This window comes from Gymnoscopelus braueri, assembly GCF_963280865.1.
Source record: "Gymnoscopelus braueri genome assembly, chromosome: 7".
NCBI lineage: Eukaryota > Metazoa > Chordata > Actinopteri > Myctophiformes > Myctophidae > Gymnoscopelus > Gymnoscopelus braueri.
The window spans coordinates 29,880,016-29,904,259 of NC_137608.1; the positions used below are offsets into that span (position 1 = coordinate 29,880,016).

The 24,244-nt window shown below is 42.5% G+C and overlaps 1 protein-coding gene across 2 annotated transcripts in view; it reads right to left on the reverse strand.

The window, feature by feature from the left end:
* pcsk5b (proprotein convertase subtilisin/kexin type 5b) overlaps positions 1–24,244 on the reverse strand; it is a 76,727-nt gene that overhangs the window by 33,570 nt on the left and 18,913 nt on the right. For both annotated transcript variants that reach the window (XM_080434055.1, XM_080434054.1), the window contains exons 3-9: positions 20,626–20,775; positions 18,656–18,799; positions 13,377–13,453; positions 9,885–9,973; positions 8,606–8,778; positions 5,674–5,886; positions 3,475–3,575 (exon numbers count right to left, since the gene is read on the reverse strand). In XM_080434055.1, coding sequence (XP_080290181.1) covers positions 3,475–3,575; positions 5,674–5,886; positions 8,606–8,778; positions 9,885–9,973; positions 13,377–13,453; positions 18,656–18,799; positions 20,626–20,775 — 947 coding nt within the window. The remainder of the gene's footprint in view (positions 1–3,474; positions 3,576–5,673; positions 5,887–8,605; positions 8,779–9,884; positions 9,974–13,376; positions 13,454–18,655; positions 18,800–20,625; positions 20,776–24,244) is intronic.

The window sequence follows — 24,244 nt, forward strand, 5'->3', positions numbered from 1 at the left end:
GCTCGCCATGGGGAGAGGACGATTACGCCCTGTCCCCAAGGGAACGGCTCACGGTCGACTCTGTTCAACCACTATATAGCTGCACTCTATATCCAGGGGATATATACTACAGTTCGCCTCGAGACCTCCCCATGCTAGTGAAAGTTATTTTCTCTTAAGCAGGGGACTGGCGGGCGACTTTCTACAGGAAGACAATTCTCCCTGTTGGGAAAAAGAACTGTACAAGAAATACCCAGAGACCAAGCGAACAGCGGGCTCTACTCGTGCTATTTCCTGGTCAAAAAGAAGGGGGGGGGGCTGCGTCCGATACTGGACATAAGAGCCCTCAATCAGTATCTAAAGGTGTTCAAATTCAGGATGTTATCAAATCCGTCTCTCCTCCGCATGGTGCGCCAGAGAGACTGGGTCACATTGATAGACCTAAAAGACGCCTATTTTCATGCTCCTTTTACCCACCACACAGAAATCTCTGCGGTTAGGGTTCTGAGGTTGAAATTACGAATACACAGTGCTACCGTTTGTAACGTCCTCAGCCCCAGAGTAGTCGCCGAATTCACGCAGGTTGCGATTGGCCCTCTGAGAAGAGAAGGCACTCGCATAGCGTCTTACATAGACGATGAGCTGCTACAAGCCGACTCAAGAATCGGCAGCAAGGCAGCATACTCAGAAAGTGGTGTCTCACCTACTGAAATCGGGTTTTCAGGGTCAACTGCGTGTTGGTGCCTGCACAGACGGCGAATTTCATAGACAGGACTCTGAACTCGCAATCGTTCAGAGCCAGCCCGCCACCGAAAAGGATCAGTCCTTTTTGTCCTGCCTAGCACAATTTTACACGGGCCGGAGGGTCTCCTTCAAAATGTGCATGGAAATGTCAGGTATGATGGCCTTAGCCGTATCGCTAAGACGATTGGGCAGTTGCTGTCGTGTGTTGGTCACAGAGGAATGTGTAACAACGCTGGAGGAATCTGTGATTCCTCTCAGACGAATGGTCTCTGCACCCGGAGATACCAGGACAGATCTGGGATCGTTTGATCGCCCCCAGATGGATCTTTTTGCTTCACTGGAAGACACGGGATGTCCGTTGTTCTTCCCAGTGGAGGGTGCAGTGCCTCTGGGTCGAAATGCACTAGTGCACGAATGGCTCAGAACTCTTTTTATGCTTTCCTCCGCTGTCCCTGTTAGGTCCCACGCTCGTGAGAGTGAGGGACCAGGGGCTGATGGTGATACTGGTGGCCCCAGAATGGGGTCACTGGGTGTCAGTCGAACCTCTCCTGTACGACCGCGTGTGGCTGCTTCCGTTACGCGGAAACATGCTAACGCTAGCAGGGGGCGAGATATTTTGTCCCTGACCAGAACATCTGACTCTCTGGGCTCAGCCCATGAGGGGATGAATCTGAGTACTGAGGGGTTACCCCAGAACGGTTTTGAGATAAGGTGCGAGAAGTCTCGCACTGTGCCGTTCTAAGCCCATGTCCATTAAGTCCTTTTCTACAGGATTTAATGGATAAGGGCAGAGCCTTTTCCACAATAAAAGTCTACTTGGCGGCTATCTCAGCCTGCCGTATTTGCTTGAGGCCGAGACGGTGGGTCAGCACCGCCTGATTTGCCGGTTCATGGAAGGGACCGGACGTCTCTTCCCGAGTCAAAGTCCCCGGTGTCACCCTGGGATTTGAGCCTGGTGTTGGACTCCTTATCTCGGTCACTTTTCGAGCCTCTGAGTCAAATTGACAGAACAACTGTCAGTCAAGACTGCGTTACTGATGGCTTCAGTGACTACTGGAGAGATCAGTAATCTTCATGCACTGTCAGTACACGAGGAGTGTACACAGTCAAGGAAGGGGCTACAAGGGTGGTTGTCAGACCCAGACCTGGGTATGTGCCAAAGAACCCCTTGGTACCAAGTGTCCTTGTGACCTTGAATGCGTTTCACCCGCCTCTTTTCGCCTCATAGGAGGATGAAAGGTTACATTGCCTTTGTCCGGTTCGGGCTTTGGAAATGTATTGGCAGATCTAGGGCTTTGAGAAAGTCAGATCAGCTATTTGTGTCATGGGCTCCACGGATGGTGGGCAAGCCCATTGCATAACAGACACTTTCCCACTGGATTGTAGAGGCTATTCAGTTAGCCTATTCCAGTGGTGGGATGCTGCCCCAGTGGGACTGTGGGCACATTCTACAAGGGAAATAGCGACATCATGGGCCCTCTTCGGGGGGGTCTCCATTTGGGATGTCTGCAGTGTGGCATGTTGGGCTTAGGCCTTGACATTTGCCAGGTTCTACAGTTTGGACGTAACTGCAGCCCCTGTGGCGCATACGGTCCATAGTGTAGCCTCCAGACGGGGGTCAGGCCCCTAGGCTGGTTATTCTGGACTTCGAGATAACAATCAGGGAGTTTACTATATCTCCCATAGGCGAGACATCGAGTGAATATTTGAAATAAAACTATAGGTTACTGGACGTAACCCCGGTTTTATGATAATATGAGCGAGATGTCTCGAAAGACACCCTTCTTGTTTACGAACGAGAAGAAAAATGTTATCTTGAATTACGGAAAATGACTCTCCCCTGACTTATATAGGATGTAGGGCGGGCCCTCCAGTCAGAGGGAGGTCAGAATCCAGCCAAAGGTTTGTCTGGAGTTTATAAGGTAATGCTTCTGTGATCACGCCAGAGGGCGCTCTCCCATAGGCGAGACATCTCGCTCATATTATCATAAAACCGGGGTTACGTCCAGTAACCTATAGTTTCTCTGCATGCGCTGCACCCTCCTGGTGAAGGTTCTCACTGTCAGGTGAAAAGAAGCGTCTGGCGATTTCATGTGTATCGGAGGAGACATGCAGTTTTCTACACCTTCTCCAGACCAACACTGAGGGTTAGCAGTGACAGGGAGGGTAGCACCGTATACATAAGGGGGAATTGGCATGATGCAAAAAAAAAAAGAAGGAAAATAATATAATATCAAGGAACCATAAAGATGCTTCAAGTAGGATTTACACTATCATTAAAAAAAAGTTAGCACCATCAGCTGCTCCATGTTCTACCAGCAAGTAAATCATATCATTTCTTATATTGCCCCAATGAAGGCAGGAACACTTATATATTGATCTGCAGAAGAAAATTGTGTGCTGTCCGCTCACTCTACAAATGACTCCCTGTTTTACTGTGTAAGAGTACGCAACGAACAAAATCCATAAAAAGGGCGTACTGATCTCACCAAGACAAATGCCTCTTTATTACATTTTTCTTTTACTTCATCTTGACTGCAATTCTAATTGTTGTTAGAATCAATAGGTTGCATTTCTTAGTTGCTGGGATTGGAGTGCCTCTTTGGCACTGATTTGACAATAAAATGCAGAGAAAAGAACACTGTGTGCTCCCCCCTTAGAGAGCCAGCAGGGGAAAGGACCAGAGAGGTGGAAGGTAACCAAAGGTAAGGAGATGATCGGGTCAAAGGTATAAAGATATGCGGATCTTACTTTGCCTCCAGGGCGAGTGCAATGATGGCGGCAGCCATGGGAGCTGAGGCCGAAGTGCCCGTGTGACTGTCTGTACACCGATGTCTCAGGTCTGTTGTGATCTGGAGAGAGAGAGGAGTAAAGAGATAGGAGATGGAGAGCAATAGAGAGATAGATCAGGGAAAGATAGGATGAGGGAGTAATGAGGTTGGCAGAGTAGGAACAGGAGGAGAGAAAATGGGGAGGTGAAAGAGAGCGTTAAGTCTTGAGGATCAGGAGGAGATTTAGACACACCTGAAACTCACATTCCAGCTTTGACACATTGCCCTGCTTGTGATAACACAGACATACAAATATACACTCACAAATAACCCTGCCATACACTGACACTCACAAATAACTATGGTTTTCTATAAGAAACTAATCCAATGACCAAAGAGCAAATAAGGACATGCGATGGAAGTAATACTAGATGGTGAAGTTTGTTGTTAAAACGCGGTATATTCATTCCGACTGTATGGACCTCAGTCAGTCAGCTAGTCAGTCGGTTGGTTTGCCAAGAAAAGCTTGGCTAACTCCCAGTCTGAGCCCCCATCAAAGGACCTTTCCCTAACCAAAGGGCTTGAAGGATTATCTGAAGCCACACATACACACACACATAGTTTGATACGGTTTAGCACAATTTTTTGTTCCAGCAGTACAGAAGGTACTGTAGACAGGATAGAGGAACTCAGGTAGATTACATCGATTGACCTCATGTGTACATGAGTGAAGACAGTAGAACCTTGCAAGTCAAAACCCATAGGTATGGAAATTCTTCCAACCGATGGAATCTGTATGGAACACATTGACAGAATGATGTACCATGCACATTCCAGAATGCCCAGTTTGGGTTTAATAAGGTTTAAATTGAGATTATCAACCCAGGAAAGTTAAGCAAACCATGAATGAATGATGAACCCATGTTTTGAAGAATATAACACTACAAAAAAGGTTGCGATTAGTGACTCCTGGGTGTCACCGACTTCTTTCTCTCACATACTCCCTATAGTACATCCGCATACCCCTAGGGGCACATGTACCCCCATTTGAGAAACACTAGTGTTAACACCTCTGCATCCCCTGTCGGAATCATTCCTATTTACTGAACTTTTGTCACAATGGATGTCAGAAATGTAAGTTAAGATCTACTGTAAGTGTACTAGGCACTGCTACAATGGTCTGTCTGTGTGTGTGCGCGCATGTGAGGTGAAGAGCAGATAGAATCTAACCTCTCAACACCAAGGATCAAAAATGTGTGAGTGTTGCATTAGTGTGAGGAATGTAGCAAGCGATCTCCAGACAAGCTAGCACACAGTGGCAAACTGTCACTGTCCATCCCTGTTGATCATGAGAGATAGATGTATAAGGTCACACCAGGGCTCGCGCACACACACACACACACACACAGTTTTAATTGTGGTTGTACAATCTAGGTTCAACAGTGGCGTAGACAAAAATGTAATGGTGATCAAGGATCAAAGTTCCATCTCTGCACTGCAACCAACAGGAACATTTCAAAAGTCTGCCTGAAGAGTGAATATTTTTTACTGTACATTAACACATCCACTGCCAAGGGCTAATCTCATAATGTACTCACCAGTGCCAAGGTGTTTTTGTTGTTTTTTTGTTTTTTTCATGTCGCCATAGATCTTGTTAAAATCCTTAAGATTGAGCGCTACACAGTCTGTTTACATCCGCGAGATCTCCCTGTATCTCCCAGTGAAAACCACGTGTCAAACGGGGCATCCATGTTTGAGTTAGAGCGGATTACGTTAAACAGTGAAATGCGAGGAGAAAAAACTACAGGAAGAGAATTGAGTTTCAGTTTCGTCTGTAGAATGGGAGCGGGCGTGATCGTGAAAACCGGATCCCAAATAATTCTATTTCCTGTCATCAAACCGGAAACGGAAGTGGATCAAAAAAAATCCGAAAGTGCACCCGGACCGCGCATGCGCGAAAAGACCGCAGCCCGTAGGGCTACGGTCTCGGCGCTTAACAGTTGGATTTAACGGCCCGTAGGACTACGGTCTTGGCAGTTAATGTGTTAAAGTGCCTAAAATGTAAAGCATTTGCAATTTGAACTAGTTACTCAGGTACTCAGGCCCTTTGAGTACAAGCCTTTAGAAGTTAGTCATACTCAATAATATAACACTCAACCACACACAGAGCCATCCTTACAATCTTTCGGTCGTAATTCTCTCCGCTGCTGTAGGTAGTAGTCAGCGTGGAGGAGCACTCCTCCAGGTACCAGGGTTTGCGTCCACTCTCAGCTGTGCTGGAGATAGAGATGGTGTAGATAGAGTTGGTGTAGCCGTCACATGAGCAGTGGTCCCTGCTGCGCCCACCATTGCCTGATGCCCACACAAAGATGGAGCCACGCCCCTTCCTCCCCTGACAGGAAATGACACAGAAAGTATACAGTAAGCAAATTTGTATTTAATCTGCATCTTGTTTCCACTTCACTTCCGCATATGTTGGCAGCAGACCTGAGAAAAAGCTTCATTAAATTCATTAACTACAGCTGGTTCTTTGTGGCCAAAAAACAAAAACATTTTACCACCAAGAAGATATGATGAAAGAAACACCTCTCTGTGCAATGTAGGCCTAGTGAACACACACTTCTAACGGGGGGCAACTGGTGCAGCTTGCAGTTGCGCTCCAATGGGAGCAGACAGCCGACAGCTCTGTCTTGCATTTCATCCAACTAGGACATTGGGCTCACAAAATGCTATATCGTAGTGGTAATTAATGTCATTTTTCAAAACACCACTACCACAGGAAAATAATGTGAAATTAAGCGTTAATGTTTTCTAAAATGTTTCACTGGTCTGCGCAGGCAAATACGTAGAAGGTGCATTCTGCTGGGCCAGAGGGTTTCAATAGTAATTCCAGGCCATTTATAATGTCGATCCCTGAAGAGAATTTTAAGTCTGTAAGTGTAAAAAAAATTATCCCTGAGGGGCCACTTTTACACTCTCAGGGCTACATTAACACTCTGGATTGTACTGAGTAGTAGTCAGTCTTTTAACCCATTGAGACCTGGAACACATCTGTGTCACTTTAGAGCTCTTTGGCTATTCAAAAATAGCAGATATACAAGGTCATAGCGCGGAGTGCTATGAGCTTGTATTTTTTTTTTTTTTTTTTTTTTAACTGTTAGGATTTATAAAACATTTTTAAGAATCGCCTCAGGTCTTAATGGGTTAAAAAAGGTACAGATTGTCAGTGACCATACAATGAGCCCATCTCCACTGTGGTGGGTAGGCACTTTACCACTGCACCACCCAGAGTGGGAGACGCCTAACTGATCCAGAATGCCTTGACATCTCACTTTAGTTTATGTACATATGAATGTAGATACATTCCCATACATTATCATGCATATTTGATATCTGCTATTTGATCTCTTTTATTTGCACAAAAGACTGAGGAAGTCCGTCTTTATTACACACTTGTAATGTTACGTACATTTGATATCTGATTTGACATTTGGTATTTCTAATGCGATTTGTGGGAAAGCTTGCACAAAATAATTTCGCCCACTCGAATACCGGTGTAAACTTCTGATGTAACAGTGAGTTATCTTTAATTCTGTGAGGAAACACCCAAAATATGAAGTGATGGACAACTGTCAATGGTACTGCACACACAGCTCAGTTCTCTCCATTAAAGTGTCTCTCCGGACTGTCACACACACACACACACACACACACACACTTCTCCAACTTGTTCGCTATCTCCGCTCACGTACATGAGCGCTCACATACTTGCTCACCTCTCAAGGCTGTGACACATATCACCCTTGCCTTGCCGTCTTAAAAAGCCACGTCTGTCATGAGGCCGACGGGGACTCCAGCTGAGCACATAGTCCACATACACACGCAAGCACAGCACACAATCGCACAAAGACAAACATGCACTGCACATAAAGTAGAAATACGACCCATTCACCACCAGCCAGTCTCGTCCCCATCGCCTTCTGTCAGATGCAGAACCTTTTTTTCAACCTGCTACATGGTCTGTCAGCCAGTGAGTCGAGACCTTTTGTAGCCTTTTTTAAAACGGCATGACAGCTCTGAGGTCCCTCACGTCTGGCTTCCCCTCTCTCCATCATTTTTACACACAGAGTTAAATTGACACTTTTGCAGTGTATACACCTGCTGAACTTGTAAACATGTCAGCCAGCCAATCTGATGGAACGAAAGTGTGCGTGTGGGAGAGTGTGTCTCCCCTCCTCTTAACCTCCATCATAGCATCTCTGCTCCGTGCAGGTCACCTAGTTAGATGTTATGCAAATGCACAGAGGAAACTGTAAAGGATGTCATGAATATGCAAATAGATCAGGGACTCTGATCTAAATGATGGCTGGAGGTGCTTCACAGGCAGAGATAACTGGAGAAGACTGAAACACTGTCATGTAGGCTTGAACACATGCATTTCCAGTGAGAGAGAGTGGGTTTGTGCAGGACATGCGTGTGTGTGTTGTCTGTTGGGGGGTGCACCTCTTTTATGATTCATATCATGTGTCTGCACGTGAGCAAGTAAGCTGGTTTCTGTGTCCATTTCTTTCTATTCCCATGTGCACATTTAGGCAGAAAAAAATACTTTGGGTAAGGACTTTTGTGGTAACCGTAACGCTCCCCCCAAAACACACTCACCCCCATTTTTTTCACGGACCGCTCACCCCCAGCAGTTCTTGTATTCGTTTTACTGAGGTTAAGGTTAGGAATAAGTTTAGGGTTAGGCATACTTTTACCGAGGTTAAGTTTAGGATTAAGGCTAGGTTTAGGCAGTTTAGGCAGTTTTACTGAGGTTACGTTTAGGAACACCTGGTGGCGACCGTTCCAAGTTCGCCAGATTTGACCCGAGGCGAGCATGTTTTGGGGCGAGCATTCTTGTATTCGTTACAATTACTGTAGGTTAAGGTTAAGCAATTAAGCATTAATATAGTGGTGATGGTGATGTTATAGGGAATGACTAACAGTACAAGAAGCTAGATGTGTGTGTGTGTGTGTGTGTGTGTGTGTGTGTGTGTGTGTGTGTGTGTGTGTGTGTGTGTGTGTGTGTGTGTGTGTGTGTGTGCGCACTTGCAAGCCTGTCTGTCACCTACCGAGCGGATCCCATTCTCAAAAGCCTGTCTGGCCAGTGAAGCTGGCCCATCCACGGTCTTTCCATCATCATCTGGTCCCCAGCTGGCGCTGTAGATGTCTATGTGCCGTGGCTGCAGACTCAGAGACTTGGCCTCCACCATGTCTGTCACATCTCCATCCAGCATACGCACACCTAGGGGTCATCAAAACAACCACATCCAATATCTAACGTAAATGAAAAATGACCATGACTGCATAAGGCAAGAGCGAACATGTAACTCAGAATCAGCCTTTAATAATATAACTTATACCATGTAGAGAGAGGGAGTATATTTATCTCTGCTTAGATGCAGGTAGTCCGTTGAATTTGTTCACAGTACAAACGGACACCATTGATTAAACTGTTTCATGACAGTTTTAATTGAAATTGCAAATTGAGTAGTACTTTTTATCAATGAAGATTCTCAGGCTCTATGATAATCACATTATTTAATGAACATCTTGTTGGGATTCATGCATTAACTAAATAGGGGCACTCCGCAGAGAGCAAAACTCCGCCAGGCTAGGTTGCATAGCCATTCAGGACGCATTTGTGACACCCCCAATGTGTAGAAGTAAAAGTGCTTTGAAGGTGCGCTCTATACATGCCTTCAAGATGTAATTCCAATTTGGGGTTGATTGGATGATGTGTTCATGATAAGTACATTTTTGTAAGAAAGAGGCCCCTTAGAGTTAAATATCAAAACTCTGTTTGACGTTTATCACATGACTCCCAAGATCCTTTATACCAAAATAAATCATGTTGTATGTAATCATGTTGTATGTAACAAACACTGACATTTCTAGCATTTGTGATGCTTGTGAAATTACTTTTGGCTCTGTGTTGCATATAGTTCAATGTGTGAACGAAAAGTCGAATGCTGATCGGTTAAGCGGTTTCCGAGATTAGCTGCGCACAGACAGACAGACACACGGGCGCAAACACATACAAATAGGTGCAAAAACATCATCTCTGCCTCCCGGCCTGGCATAGATAATGATACCAACATACTGCAGTACATCATGCCAACATGTATCAGCAGTGAAAATCATACAAAAAGTTCAAATCCAAGGACACTGGAGCAGCACGGATATTTAAGCCTTTTTCTTTTTTGAAGGGCTAGAAAGGGTGACCAACGTTTCGATGTGAACTACATCTTCCTCAATGTCATGTAAAAAAAAGAAGGTAAAATCACTTGAAATACAAAGAAATATTAACAAAATGGTTAATATTGATTAGGCATCAGAGAAGCAACTCACCTCCTATCCTGGCATTATATGCGATCCCCACAATGCAATGGGAGTTGTTCGCCGCTGCAGCAACTTCACCTGCACACCGTGTCCCATGTCTGAGGAAAGAACAAGAATGGACAATATATTACACATCTAACACATACACCACAAGCCATGTGTGAGTAAAAAAATGTCAGTGGCATGCTAAACTAATGCTAAAGTAAATGTACTAGTAAATGTACACACAAGTATGCTTGTACACACACAATCCGAATATAAAAAGCTTTTGAAGTGGAAGCCAGGGATCCTTTCAAGTAAACATACATCTACACAGATAAATGTGTACATTCCTCTAGTGGAATTCCTAAACAAAAAAACGGTACAGTCCAGTATTACAAATATTTTCCGCAATTCCTCCTCTCTGCCTCGTGGACCTACTAAGGACATTCGTGTTGTTTAGTCAGGCTTTTATAATGTCCCTTCCCACGCATTAATGTGCAGTAATATATAGACTGTTATTTCATCATTCCAGTGACCGTAAACACATTACACAAGCCTTAAGCGTACGCGCGCATATGCACACGTGCGCACACACAGTCAAATATTTCTAATGTCCATTACACATTTCTTATGCCCACGCTCCTAAGATGCCTTAACATGCACACTCTCTCTCTCTCTCACACACACACACACACACACACACACACCAGGGTAACATTCCACCAGTAACTGCAGTGGTGACAATCGGTCCAGGTCAGCAACCAGCGTCAACAAACATGAGTGTGTTTTGCGTCCGCTGTCTCCTCCAAAACACTGCTCGCTGGCTCTGCACCAGACACACACCTCCTGCTGGGAACATCTGCACCACAACACCCCCCGGAAACTGCTCTGACCGCTGCCATGGAAACCCAGCATCTAGCTATCAAAGCCCCCAGGGGAGTGACAGAGAGATGGGGGCCAGGGAAGCACTCGCAGAGCACTTTAGAGTGATTCCACTAGTTTCAAGCTAAAGTTAATCTTATTGGCATGTCTTGTCCACACTTGATGGGTATCAAACGGTATCCATACACGATACATAGTCTATGTGAAAAGTTCCTCCTACCTGTAAAGGCCATAAGACCTGCCCATGTCTTGGGTTCTAGTTAGGCTTTTCAGTGACTTTACAGCACTTGAGGAAGACCTGCGACTCTAATACTGATACTGGCCCATAGGGAACTGACTGTCACCACCACTAATTAGTTGGTCTTCATTTCAAAAACTATACTTCTAACACATACAGTATAGCCCCAGCATAAAAAAACTAGGTACACACTACACACCCACTCATATACTATACTTTTCCAAGAAGATATAAAAAAAGCATATTATGTTCTAGAAAATAATATTACAATTATCCTAAGGCCATTAACACTTGATAACAAAATGATACAGACATGCCAAAAACTCTGTGCTGGGTCACAATCACCTTTTCCATTGGACTTTCTGTACAGCTGGGCCTGGCATTACAACTGAAGGTAATCATCACTCTCTCATTTCTGACTGTGCATGTGGGACATTTCTAATAAAAAGTCTTTGGAGTCTTCATGTAAGGGTAGCTCAGTCGATTCAGCTCTTGTCTTTTGACCACAAGGTCATGAGTTCAATCCCGGGCAACTCAGCATATGAGTAGCACGGCTTGGGTACGGCAAATTGTGCGGTAACTATTGGGAGCTGATGGTAGGTGTGGCGCTCCACCACCGCAATCCATCTCCCAGCGGTCTAGCGCATTACAATGGGGATAGACTCCTGCGTTCTCGGCTGACACCGACAATAAGCCCCTCCAACCTACTTAAGCGGTAAGAGCATTCAGTGATACTTTAAGAGCTAATTAGCAATCAATGATCACTGATGATGTTTCTTAGACCACCACAATAGTCTTCTCTCACTCAATTCCACAGCTCAACTTCCATAAACTGTGGCAATCTTTGCTGTTTATAGTCTTTGTTTATGCATCTATTTAGAATTTCTGCCAACTGCCAGTGCTACCCAGGGTCTATTTGTGTCTTAACCTGCACACACGTGCACACATGCATGCAGTTACCTCGGTTGCACTTCCATGGGGACAAAATATCTGATGCTGTGTGTGGCACAGACGTGATCACTTCATGGCAGTCTAAGAAGCTATGCAAGGGGGAAGGTTTTGAGTGACTGTTACAACAACCCAAAACAAAAGAAGAAGGCCCTCTTTACACCTCACATTAACATGGGCTGTGATGGGTGATTGGACTGAAATTGTAGAGAAATAAAACATAAAATCCAAATATAGATGTATCCAGGGTTCATCATTGCGAACGCGGAAGGAGGCGCGGAAGGAGGCGCGGCGAAGCCGCGCCTCCGACCAAGTGGAGCTTACTATGTAACCCTGCTCAGGTTGTGTGTGTGTCTGTCTGTCTGTCTGTGTGTCTGTCTGTGTGCATGCACTACCTATGTAGAGGGCGCCAGAGTGCAGGAATTTAGACAATGCTCTGATTTAAATGCAACACCACACACACACACACACAATGTTCTCTCCCCATCACAGTGAAATAACACGGATTACAAGTCCGTAAATACACAATATTTTCGAGCTGCGTTCGCTTCCAGCGTTCGCGCGTCTTACTTGTGTTATTTTCATAATACGCTGTGCATTTTCCAACTTGGTTGCCTCTCACCAGTAAACAGACTGTCTATTGATTTTAGCGATGGGCTAATTCACATCTACTAATCATATCCATTCAGCTCTTCAGCAGGGAAGGCCCATGAGTGCTGTGGTGGGCTATTCTTGAACTACACCCATATTCTTTTCTAGTAATTAGACGAAAAGTGATCACTAGTTCATATATCCTGCATGAGTGCTCAGACCTCAGACATTTACCACACAGAGAATGTGGCATTAAAGACCGAACAAACAAACAGTGTTCCTTTTCTTTTGACAAATAATATTGTGGTGGAGTATGAATTCAGCCTTCGAGGGTGATCCTGTCACTGAGCTGTATGTGTAAGCCTCATGTCTCTTTAAGACAATACATTACCAGCTGGGTCTGAGCCCTTGCCAAGGCATTTGGGCCACAGCAGCCAAACACATACACAGCAGCCAAAACACACACACACAGACACACACACACACACGCACACACACACACAGCACTTGGCCAAATTGGCACAGGATGTTAGGTTCCTAGGCAGGGTAGTAGTGTGGTGACACACACGCTCTCAGTTACGCACACACATACACCACAAGAAACCACAACCCACCCACGAGTCACCTTTAAACAGACTCATATATTTAATCGCAGACCACAACAAAGTCAACAGCCAAACATACTCAACCCCATTTAGGATAGATATTTATCAGGAAGACAGACACACTCATGTGCGCATGCACGCACGCACGCAAAGCTGGTCCTCACAAAGATGCAGTATACCTGCAGCTGCACTCATCTTCATTTTTACACATACATGATTATGATGTAATCCTGGGTTAGCGCACTGGTGTCTTACTTGTTCTCATTGTTTGCATCATAGCGAGGCATGGGGTCCATATCATTGCCATTAACGTCAAAGCTGGCTTGTGGATCCTTAAGGAGACACAGAGGAGTAGGGTCAGTAGGGTTAGTAGTCACCTTATAAAGGCGGTTTTATACTCGTAATACAATTGGCTGTGGCAATGTGCATGTCAACACCATTTTCATTTGAGTGTGTCATTTATGTTGTCCGATACTTGTATTAAAGTATAAAACAACCTATAAGCATGCAGTAAATGTGAACGGGATAATGTTAAAAAAAAACGACTGTAGTACAATTCCGTAGAAAAGTATTTTAGTCAGTGAGTTCAAAGTCAAGAATATAAATCACCTTTGTACACCATACCCGTTTAGTAGCCAAACAATTTACTTGTGAGTGTGTATGAGAGAGGGAATGTGACATCTTAACAAATGCAAGGAGCTTCCCAAACCTAATAAAGCATCACGTCAGTTCTGTGGAATCGAATGCAATCAGTGCTAACCCAATTTGGTGTATTTATTGTATGCCCAGGGCATAAACAAATCAAGGCATTAAAAGCAGGGTGTAAATCCTTTGATCTACTCGTTTGACTGATGGGCTTACCTGCAGCCTCAAGCACAGAATGAGCTTCAACTATTTGGCCTCCATATAAACAAATACCTCAGCATGTGCATACACAAGCACACGCAACGAATAAATATGTAAAGCAACACTCATATACAAATGCATGCACACACATGGATGGGAAAGATCATCTTCAAAATGTAATCAACTGCCATGTTTAAATCAAGCCTTTCACATGTGCATTTGGAATGGCATTTAATGGAAGCGGGAAAAGTCAAATTAAATCCCTTAATTCACCTAAACCTTTTACTTTCGCTTGAGGTAGATCATCTTTTTATTCTATAAAACAAAATGCAATAGATTGCGAAGGAAACACATTTAGATTAAATTAGATGACCAGTTGTTCCTCAACTCGATGCGCAGCTTATAATGAGAGATGATGGTACCAGGTACAGGTGGGCTGATAGGGAAATAAACATTCTGTTGTTTGATATGTGCAAAATACGCAGTTAAGCATTTCACTTCTATCCTGAGGTAGGCTACCTTCTGATATCTGGCCATTTCCTGATTAACATTTGCCAATCCATTTTGCCCTTGCCTTTGATTTCAGACAACCTGAATTGCGGCCATGAGCTCAACACAACTTGTTCAGTGTTTTATTTGCTTCAACGGATCTGACAGAATCACACCCCAATTCAAAACAATCTTTTTGCAGCATTTAATTAAGTTAAATGGAAATGCAAATGACAGGATAATGACTATAATGATTAAACTGCAATCAGCAATGCAATCCAATTAATTATCTTGGTTTGGCAACACATTTTGCCCTTTCATTTACTTGCCACCTACATCCACACACTATGAAGTTGGATGGATGTTATTAACTTATTTACTGTCATTTGAATAATTGTATGTGGATTACTTTAAGTTTACCATCATTGTTTGTGCAATATTGTTTTCATAATGTCACAATCCAGGTGCTTTGTACCCTTTTCAAATATTTCCTTGAGCATTCGAAATAATCAGATAGCTACTTCTCAAAAGTATCTGTCTAGTCTGAGATAAGGTTATCATTGTTAACTAAAACTAACAAAGTAACGAAAACTAGATGTGAAGATGTGTTAACTGAAATTTAACAAGGCTTTCAAAGAGAGCCTTAGTTTTAGTCTTTGTCAATGTATTTCATACATAAGCCTAGTATTTTGGGTGGATATGAAATCTAGCTTCTGTTGTCATTATAGCGTTTGTCTATAAAGAAGTACCCCTGAAAAAGGAATCCTGTTTTGGAATGCAACAAGTTATCAGAAACGGTATGTATTAATATTCAAATATATAAATACAATACAGTACATTTCTGGTACCCATGTCATATGTGGGGAAAGACACTCGCAAATAAAAGTGTTTAATAGTTGTCAAAAAAAAACTTATTTAATTAAAAAAGTTACACAGCATTACTTTAAATGGTTAAATGTATTTGCAGTATTTTAGTACACAATGTGTTTTCTGACCTTTTTGAATCTCGCCCCTGACAAATACCCCATATTACAATAAAAAACTAACGCTATAAGTAATTAAAAAAAACTAAATCGTTTCAAAAACTAAACTACCAAACCCACTTTAAAAACTTAAACAAATGGAAAACAAAGAGTCAAAGAGTAAATGTATTAAAAATAAAAACTAATGAAAAAACTATTATCACCTTGGTCTGAGAGCAGTATTCAGACTGAATTTCAAGTTCAAGATAGTTGGACCTGTTTGCCTGACCTTGAAGACTACTTTTCAAACCACTGAAGTCTTGTGTTTCATCCTGTGAGTGCCAATCTGTCTAAAAGAAAGACCATGAGACCTGGCATGTAATAACACCAAAGAGGTGACCATGGCTGGAGGCCGGAGCACAGAAAGGTAATCTTACAAGGAGAGACATGCCTGAAATACCCGGCAGTGAGGAACCCACCACTTTTGTGCACAATAATGGCACTCATACGTCTCAATTCTATCAACAACCACAAAAACACACAGTGTGCATGTGACTGTATTGACGATTAATCTCAAATACACACATGTCTTTCTCTCTTTTTTTATATGGGTGCTATTCATAACATTAAGTGTCATTTTATATGACTGAGTTTATGCAAGAAAAAAAATAGTGACAGATAAAAATATATATATAATCTCAGGACCAGGAGCTCAAAACCTTTAATCCTTATCCAGGATCAGATTTAGATTTTGGGTAGTTCAAAACCAAAGAACCGCACTCGGATCACTTTGATATCTGTACTAATCAGGAAATCAAAACCAGGCTTTAATCTGGATCAAATGGGTAGTTCAAAACAAGACTGGGACAAAATCCCATTGAACAGCATGGCGACCTATGTGGATCTCTGACATATTGATGAAGTCATATTGATTGAAGGATAGTAAGTAATGTGCACAGCATACTCCAGCCCAACTTCCTTCGGTCGGCAGAGAAAAATAACCACAAACTGACGTCATTCAGAACTTCTGGAGGGTCGTTCTGCGCCTCTGAGATGTTCCGACTAGCCAAAGTAGTTTGACTACTGTGATTGGTCAGAAGAACGATTGTTTTGAAAAGACGTTTGGTAAGGAGAGGTACTAGTCTCATGAGCAAACCTTCAGGAGGTACAAACCCTTCTGAAATCCCTCACTAGTGACCCTGCACAAACACAACCTGTCGCAAGAAATTGCAAAAAACACCTATAATAATAGCACCCGCTGCTCCTAATAGTTAGGATGGGTAAATGCAGAGAACGAATTACATATATTTAAATGTACAGTGACAAAAATACCCCGACAACAAAAACATTTACTACATTATTATTATTGTTGTTATTGTACCGTCATGTCCGAGTATTTTGGTTGCGATTACTGAATACTACAATGTGTCTGTAGACGAGCAATGGGCTGCACTCAATGCACTTAATACAATACACTCAATACTAATAACCTTCTTCCAGACAACTGAAGGACTTGTCCCATGGCAAGAGACCATTGTGAGAAGAGATCTACTGACCTGGTTGTCCTCTATCTTGTGACAATTATTATTATTTTCTGTACATTCATGTTATCACAATTCTTTTTCATGTCTCAGATGGGATTTTGTTGCTTTAAGGCTCAAATATACTCCGGAGGGAGAGACGGGCAGGGGGGCGGAGCTGTCCATGCTTTCTACGTGTCCGCTGCACTAAGCTCTGACGCGTAGAAATTGCCTGCAGAGCATGGATGGACCTCCCGCGACTGTTTCACTGCATTAGTACTGTATAATGAAGCCTTATGGTTGCTCCCTCTTGTCCTCTATGCTCTATTATGGTACTAAGTCTCCTCCACTTCATGTCTTACTTAACCCTGAACAACTTTGTAAAAAAAAAACTTTACTTGTCAAGAAACACAAATAGTCTACAGAGCTATGCCAGTGTAACCTTGGCATGACAAGGTAGCCAACTACATCCATGTCAAGCAGCCTCTCTCTCCCTCATCCCCTAGCCTTGAGGCTCTTAGGCCCCACCCAACACCCAAGTCTGAAACATCACATAGCTCGCAAAGTCGGTCAGTAAGCCACCACCACGTTTCACATCAGCATGCCATTCTGCCATGCTGTAAAAACAACAAAACAAGTTTTTACCTTGATCTGATGCCACTAGATGGGTGGATTTATAGTGTATTACCAGAGCAAAATATACTATTATATAAATGTTTAAATACAAACAAGATGTTAACGTTTTTACATTTAAATAAATAATTATTTGTAGCCTTTATGGTTGATAAAATCTTCATTTATCCCCCCACATTTCTTTTCACATCGCAGAAAAGTGTATTCAATCAAGTATGAGTTTTTCAAAAATGAGTTTGTGATCATTAAAAAGTAATTGTAATTGTGGACATTAATATCTCCCAATGCACAACCACACAATGGTATGCAAATACAGCAAAGCATATTTTAGTCCTTTTTTTTTATCCATTATGATTTTATGCAAGTGTTGTGGATTTGGAAAATAAAATTCATCATTACAGATTCGATGTCACAGGTCTATTTTCCCTATGTCATTATTTATTTTTAAAAAAATGTATGTGTTAAAAAGCTACAATTCTGTCCTAGGACAAAACAGCTCATTAAGAATTCCAGGTTGGAATATTAGGACCGCCCACTGGTAATCTCATGTCTGTCTCTTTTGCCAAAAGAAAATAGTGATATTGTACACTCTAAATAGTAAACACTCCTATTAATACAACCAGAAAACGTTCCAAAATCATGACACCAGGGACCACAGATGCAAACTGGCTATATAGCCAACTCTGGCACAACAGCTATGTGTGTGTGTTCCATATGTTGTTCTTCATATCCACTATATGGAGATGGGAAAGATTAAAGCCCTGATATTCAGGATCTGGTCATCTTGAATTGTCTGGGTGATCCAATCATGAATTGCTTTGAGATATCAAGACAAGATTTGGCTGGATTGTCTCATCCTGGATCACAAAATATAGGATTTCAAAAACTGATCCGATAGGGATTAAACATTTTTGAACTCCTAGGCCCAGGTGCAAACATAATAACACACATCAAGCAACCAAATGCTTCCATATAGTCTCCCCAGTAGTTGTACATGCACACATATAAACGCACAGTAAAATACATGCAGCCTACACCCACCCACACAAACTCATGCCGCACACGTGCATACATACACACTCACGTAGTTCTGAATGAGGTCTGGGTGGTTTCTCTCGATGCCATCGTCCAATATGGTCACCACTACGTCTTTACCAGTGTATCCCCTCTTCCACGCCCCCATGATGTTCATATCAGACTGGCAGTTAAAGACGTCATCATTACAATGCTAGGCATGGAGGCCAGAGAGAGAGAGGGAGAGAGAGTGAGAAGGAATAGCAACAAAGATGGTAGAAGAGAGAGAATTCATTAGGTTCTTGTTTCCGTTTTCTATTCAATTAACCACTTAAACAATCACTTCATCCATTTTCAATTTATCTTCACATAATTGGTCCTCACTAATGCTCATTATATAAGATGGCACCATTTGTGTCTATTTAATCTGTGTCTCAGAGGAGGGCTTTTGGACAATCCAGAAACATGCCTCTGGTGACATCATCGGTAGGCATATTTGGTCATTTCAAACAAGATCGATTCCAAACGTTTTTTCTATTTTTTTTATGAATGCAAGAACAATGGCTTTTATTTCAGCATGCTAACTTTACAGAAAGAAAAAGGCTGTAGTTCCCATTAGCTTGGAATTCCCATCGAATAATCAGGTTTCTGAACTGTCCATAGCCCACCAACGAGATGTAGAGTGGCTGTGAGTGAGTGGTCCAATTATACAAAGATAAGTTTGAAAATGGGTGAAGTGTTCCGTTAAGCCCTACTTAAAAAAAGACAACAAAAAAAACATGAAAAAATTATGTTCACTTTTTTTTTAAAGCTAGCCGATGCAATCTCAGAGTAATCAGAGCTATTTTACCAAATGCCTGAAAATAGATAATGACATGCCCAAAATAGAGATGCCAGGGTTAATGTGGTTAACACTGTATATGAGTTGGAGAGGAGGCAAGTTGAAATAATTGTGGACTTTCTAATTAATACTTATAGAACATCATCTATACAATAAAAAGGTACTGAGAAAAGAAAAAGCATTTTCATTACAGAATTTTTAAATACCCCAATACTCAAAATTCGCTTCTGTGATTTTCTTGATGGGAAATGGACAGAATAAACAAGTAATTAAATAAACAGACGTCAAAGGCCAGGGAGATAACAAATGTATTTGGCCTCACACAAACATGCAGGCAAGGGCAGACACACACATTCATGCAAGCACCAGTTATTGACCCAACGTTCAGACAGTTCTGTCCAGGAGCTAAGAAAAATAATGTTTAGGACTTAAGGTCAAAGTATTAACAGTTATCTATACAAAGTTAATGGTTAACAGAGTTGAGGTCAAACACAGAGTCAAATATGGCTAGGTAAATAAGGCATAATTCAATTAATTTGTATTATCAAACAAGCCCACACATTTCCACAGGGTGGAAGGTGGTGGACATTGTGGGGGGGGGGGCTACACATAACATAATAAATATCAGAGAATGGTAAAAGATCTAATACCTCCCAATTTGTATTATTATACCAGTGAATTTACGTGTCTTAACCTAATCCTAAATAGTCCTTTTTGAAATGGACAACAGATGAAATCCAGAAGAAGTCCTTATCTTCCAATCCCACCACACACACACACACACACACACACACACACACACACACACACACACACACACACACACACACACACACACACACACACACACACACACACACACACACACACACACACACACACACACACACACACACACACACACACACACACACACACACACACACACACACACACACACACACACACACAAAGCTCCTCTGACCCTGCAGTAATAAGGACCAGGTTATAAACCTCCCTGAACCCCTGGCCCCCAATCACAATGATTAGCAGAGTGGCCTTGAATGGCACAAAAGGGCATGGAACCGAAAAGCACAAAATAGCATTGTACTTTTATATACATACACAAGCGAGGGGATAAAAGTGCTGCCACATAAGTACAGCTGCAAGAGTCAGAGCGAGAGAACATCAATATGTTTTATTATGGCAAGCATACTCACAATATACCACATACTGCTCCACTTAGCGTCATTATAAAAAATGTTTTGGGCAGGGCTGGTGTGGGCGGGACTTGACAGGGAAAGGGGCGGAGATGGCTTGTAATCTCTCTTGATCCTCCTCTTCACCACCTGCTGCTCGATCCACTCCACCTGAAATCAACAAAGGGTTATAGAAAATGGTGGGACTGTTAGCAGTGATTATGTGGCCACAGTAATACAAGGCATATTTTAGTCCAGTCCACCTGAAAGAGAGATCTCTATTAGAGAGTGGGAACGTTGAACTACAGCAAGGCTACAGTCAGTAGAGAAGATATAAAGTTTGGAAAACTAAAGCTAGAAAAAAGACTTTTCTTTGTAAAAGTGGATAGCGTATTTAATCTGGGCTTGCATAACTCACATGAAAATGTAGGTTTTGTCAGTGGTGCCAATGTTGAAATGTAGCCATGGTGATTCTTCCATAGGCAGAGATTTGGGGGGGGTTATCTATGGTGATGCTGCATGATGTGTGAGGTGCAATGACGGTCGGTAGTAGGCTTATGGATGTACTGTTCGAGTGGCATTGCCTGCGCAACTGCAAATTGTAGTTTGCAGTTCCAGGAGTTAACACCAAAAATAGCAACATCTGAATTTGTTGAACTACTAGAAAACTACTAGATTACAGCAAAATGTAGTTAAACTCGTTTCATTACCCTGCCCAACTACCCCCCAACACAGAGAACAGTATGAACAGTACAGTTTGTAAATAGTACACACTATTCAGTTATGATTCAGTTGTGAATCTAGACATCTAAAGAAAAAGGGGGGGGGGAATAAAAAGAAAGAAATAACAGGAAACTAGAAAAAGTGCTCCTCGGAGCACAGGTCTCCGCCAGGTCAGGTAAGTTATTGTGGCCTCCTGGTGGCGCTATAATAGGCCAATGTGAAAAGTGTGGCATTTCTTCCTCGGCCTAGTGGGAATGTGCGTGCAAATTTTCACGGAAATCGCACGCCGCGTTCATGATTTGAGACATTTTGTTCAAAACGGACCAATCCTGCAAACTTTGGAAGTCAACCTTACCCAATCAGGATGGAATATGAAATATCGGACAGATGCGTCTTGATCACATGACTATAGAGATACTGTGTACCGATTTGCGTGATGTTTGGATCAAATCTGAAGGATTAATATCCAAAAATGTATTTGACATAAGTCGGCCTCCTGGTGGCGCTGTAAAAAGCAGATGTAAAAAATGCAGTGCAGATGTTTTTCCTTGGTCTCTAGGGAGTAGGCGTGCAAAGTTTCACGCAGATCGGTGCAGTTATAGGTAAAAATGCAAATCGGCCTGTTATAGCGCCACCATGAGGCTGATGTGAAAACTTTTAAGTGCCATTTCTTCCTCGGCCTAGTGGGAATGTGCGTGTGCAATTTTATGGAAATGGCAAGCTGCGTTCATGATTTGAGGCAGTTTGTTCAAAACGGACCAATCCTGCAAACTTTGGATGGTAACCTTAGCCAATGAGGATGGAATATGGGAAATCGGACAGATCAGGGTTGATCACATGACTATAGAGATACTGTGTACCGATTTGCATGAGGTTTGGTTAAAAACTGTAGGAGTAATGGGAAAAAATGGGTTTTGCACAAATCGGCCTCCTGGTGGCGCTATAACAGGCCCATGTGAAAAATTTGAGGCAGAGGTTCTGAATTGGCATCCAGGGAGTGTGTGTGCACAGTTTCGCAGCGACCGGGCCAACGGTGCCGGAGATTTGGTGGTAACACACAGACAGGACACGCGGACGGACGGACACACACACGGACGGACGGACGGACAGGGGCGAAAACATACTCTCTCGCCATGCCTTTCGGCCTGGCGGAGACAATAATGGGGAGTACAGAGGGGGCAGGAAAAGCTGGGATCTCCATTAACAGGAGTAGGAAATAAAGAACACATCCTTTAGTTATGATTGTCTTGTAGCTGAAGACAAAAAACGTAGATCATCATAGGAGACTTGCGCAACCACTAGCGAGACAGAAAAATCAAATTACTTAAAACTGAGTTCTTACACCCAGAATTAACTTAAAAGGATGATTTAAAAAATCACTTACATGGACAGTTATAAAATAATGAGAATTACTGCTCCATGAAACTATCAAATACAATCTTAGTTAAACCAGTAAGTCATAAAGAATGAATCACAGCAATGATTTTATATCTGCAACACAGAAACGTCTTCAGAATCTTGCTCTCTTATTTGCGGTAATTCTTTCGCCTTCAAAGAACTGGTACAGTGACACAGGGATTCTGTGAGGTGCACACACACACATGTGCGTTCACCCACGCACGAAACATTAAAGTCTCACAGGTATCATCAGTCTCTCTAAAACGTTATGCACTTCAAGGCATGCAGAATTCCTTGGCAGGAACCTTGTCTGAGTCAGAGCACCCACATTCAGACAGAATTTTCCGATTTCAAAATCGACATTGTTGGATCAGAGCAAGGCAGCTGGACCTGCTTGCCTGGCCCCATCACCACTTTTTAAACCTCTGAAATCTTGTGTTTAGTCTACCCAAAGTCCTGCAATCTACAATCGGTCTAAAAGACCATATGAAAACTTAGGAGGTGATAATTGCAAAAAAGAGACCATGGCTGGGGGCCGTAGCATAGACAATTAATATTACAAGGGAGAGGCAGAGTATGTCTCAAACTGTGAGAAAAGAAAACCACTCTTCGTATACTGACTCACTAATAATGCTCATATAGGCCTCCCTAAAATTGTTGTCATGTTAGTGAGTATAAACAGCCATAAGTGTCTCCCATTGTACAAAATCTATGTAGAGCTAACAACAAGGGAAGGGATAGGTTCAAAGAATCTCCAGAGAATAAGATACATATGTGGCATATTAGCTATAACTGTGTAGTAGAACCACCAAAATGCAAAAGCAAGAAATAGAGGTGCACAGGAGTCTGAGATAACAAAGAAAGCAGTGGAGGAAGACTTCACAAGAAGAGACCCGTGTTATCAATGCATGGGTTTTCAGGCTGTTTTGAACAAGAACAAGTACGGTTTGACAAATTCAAGTCAGCTACAAAACAGGTCTTGATTATGTCTTTCCAGAGCACAGAGACTTCCAAGGCATACAAATATTCCCCTCAACATCGGAATTAGTTGACCACAGTAAAACAGTATAGAAGCTGGCATCATGGCAGGGTAGAACAATCTCCACCTCCAGTATTCACCATGGCAATAGAGATGAACTATTACTAGTATGAACGATGATGACTGACTAACATCAGCACCTTGTAGGACACAAATTTAATGATGTAAATTTTTATTGACAGTAAAACCAGGCAGGCACCGTTCACTGTTGGCCGAGTTGTGGGCCTAATTCATCTAAACATCTGTGATGAGAGATAACCACAATGACCAAATCCACTCACTCACAACTCTAATCCTTGAAACATCTAGGCTCCACTATTGTTTTCCGCACTAATGCTCAACTAAATTGCACAAGGGATAGTTACATCACATCCAGTGCATTTGAAAATGTGATATTCAAATGATCAGGTGAGAATACAGTGACCGTCTTTGCAGTAAACGTTGCATTAACCTACGTACATGACATATATACATACAGTC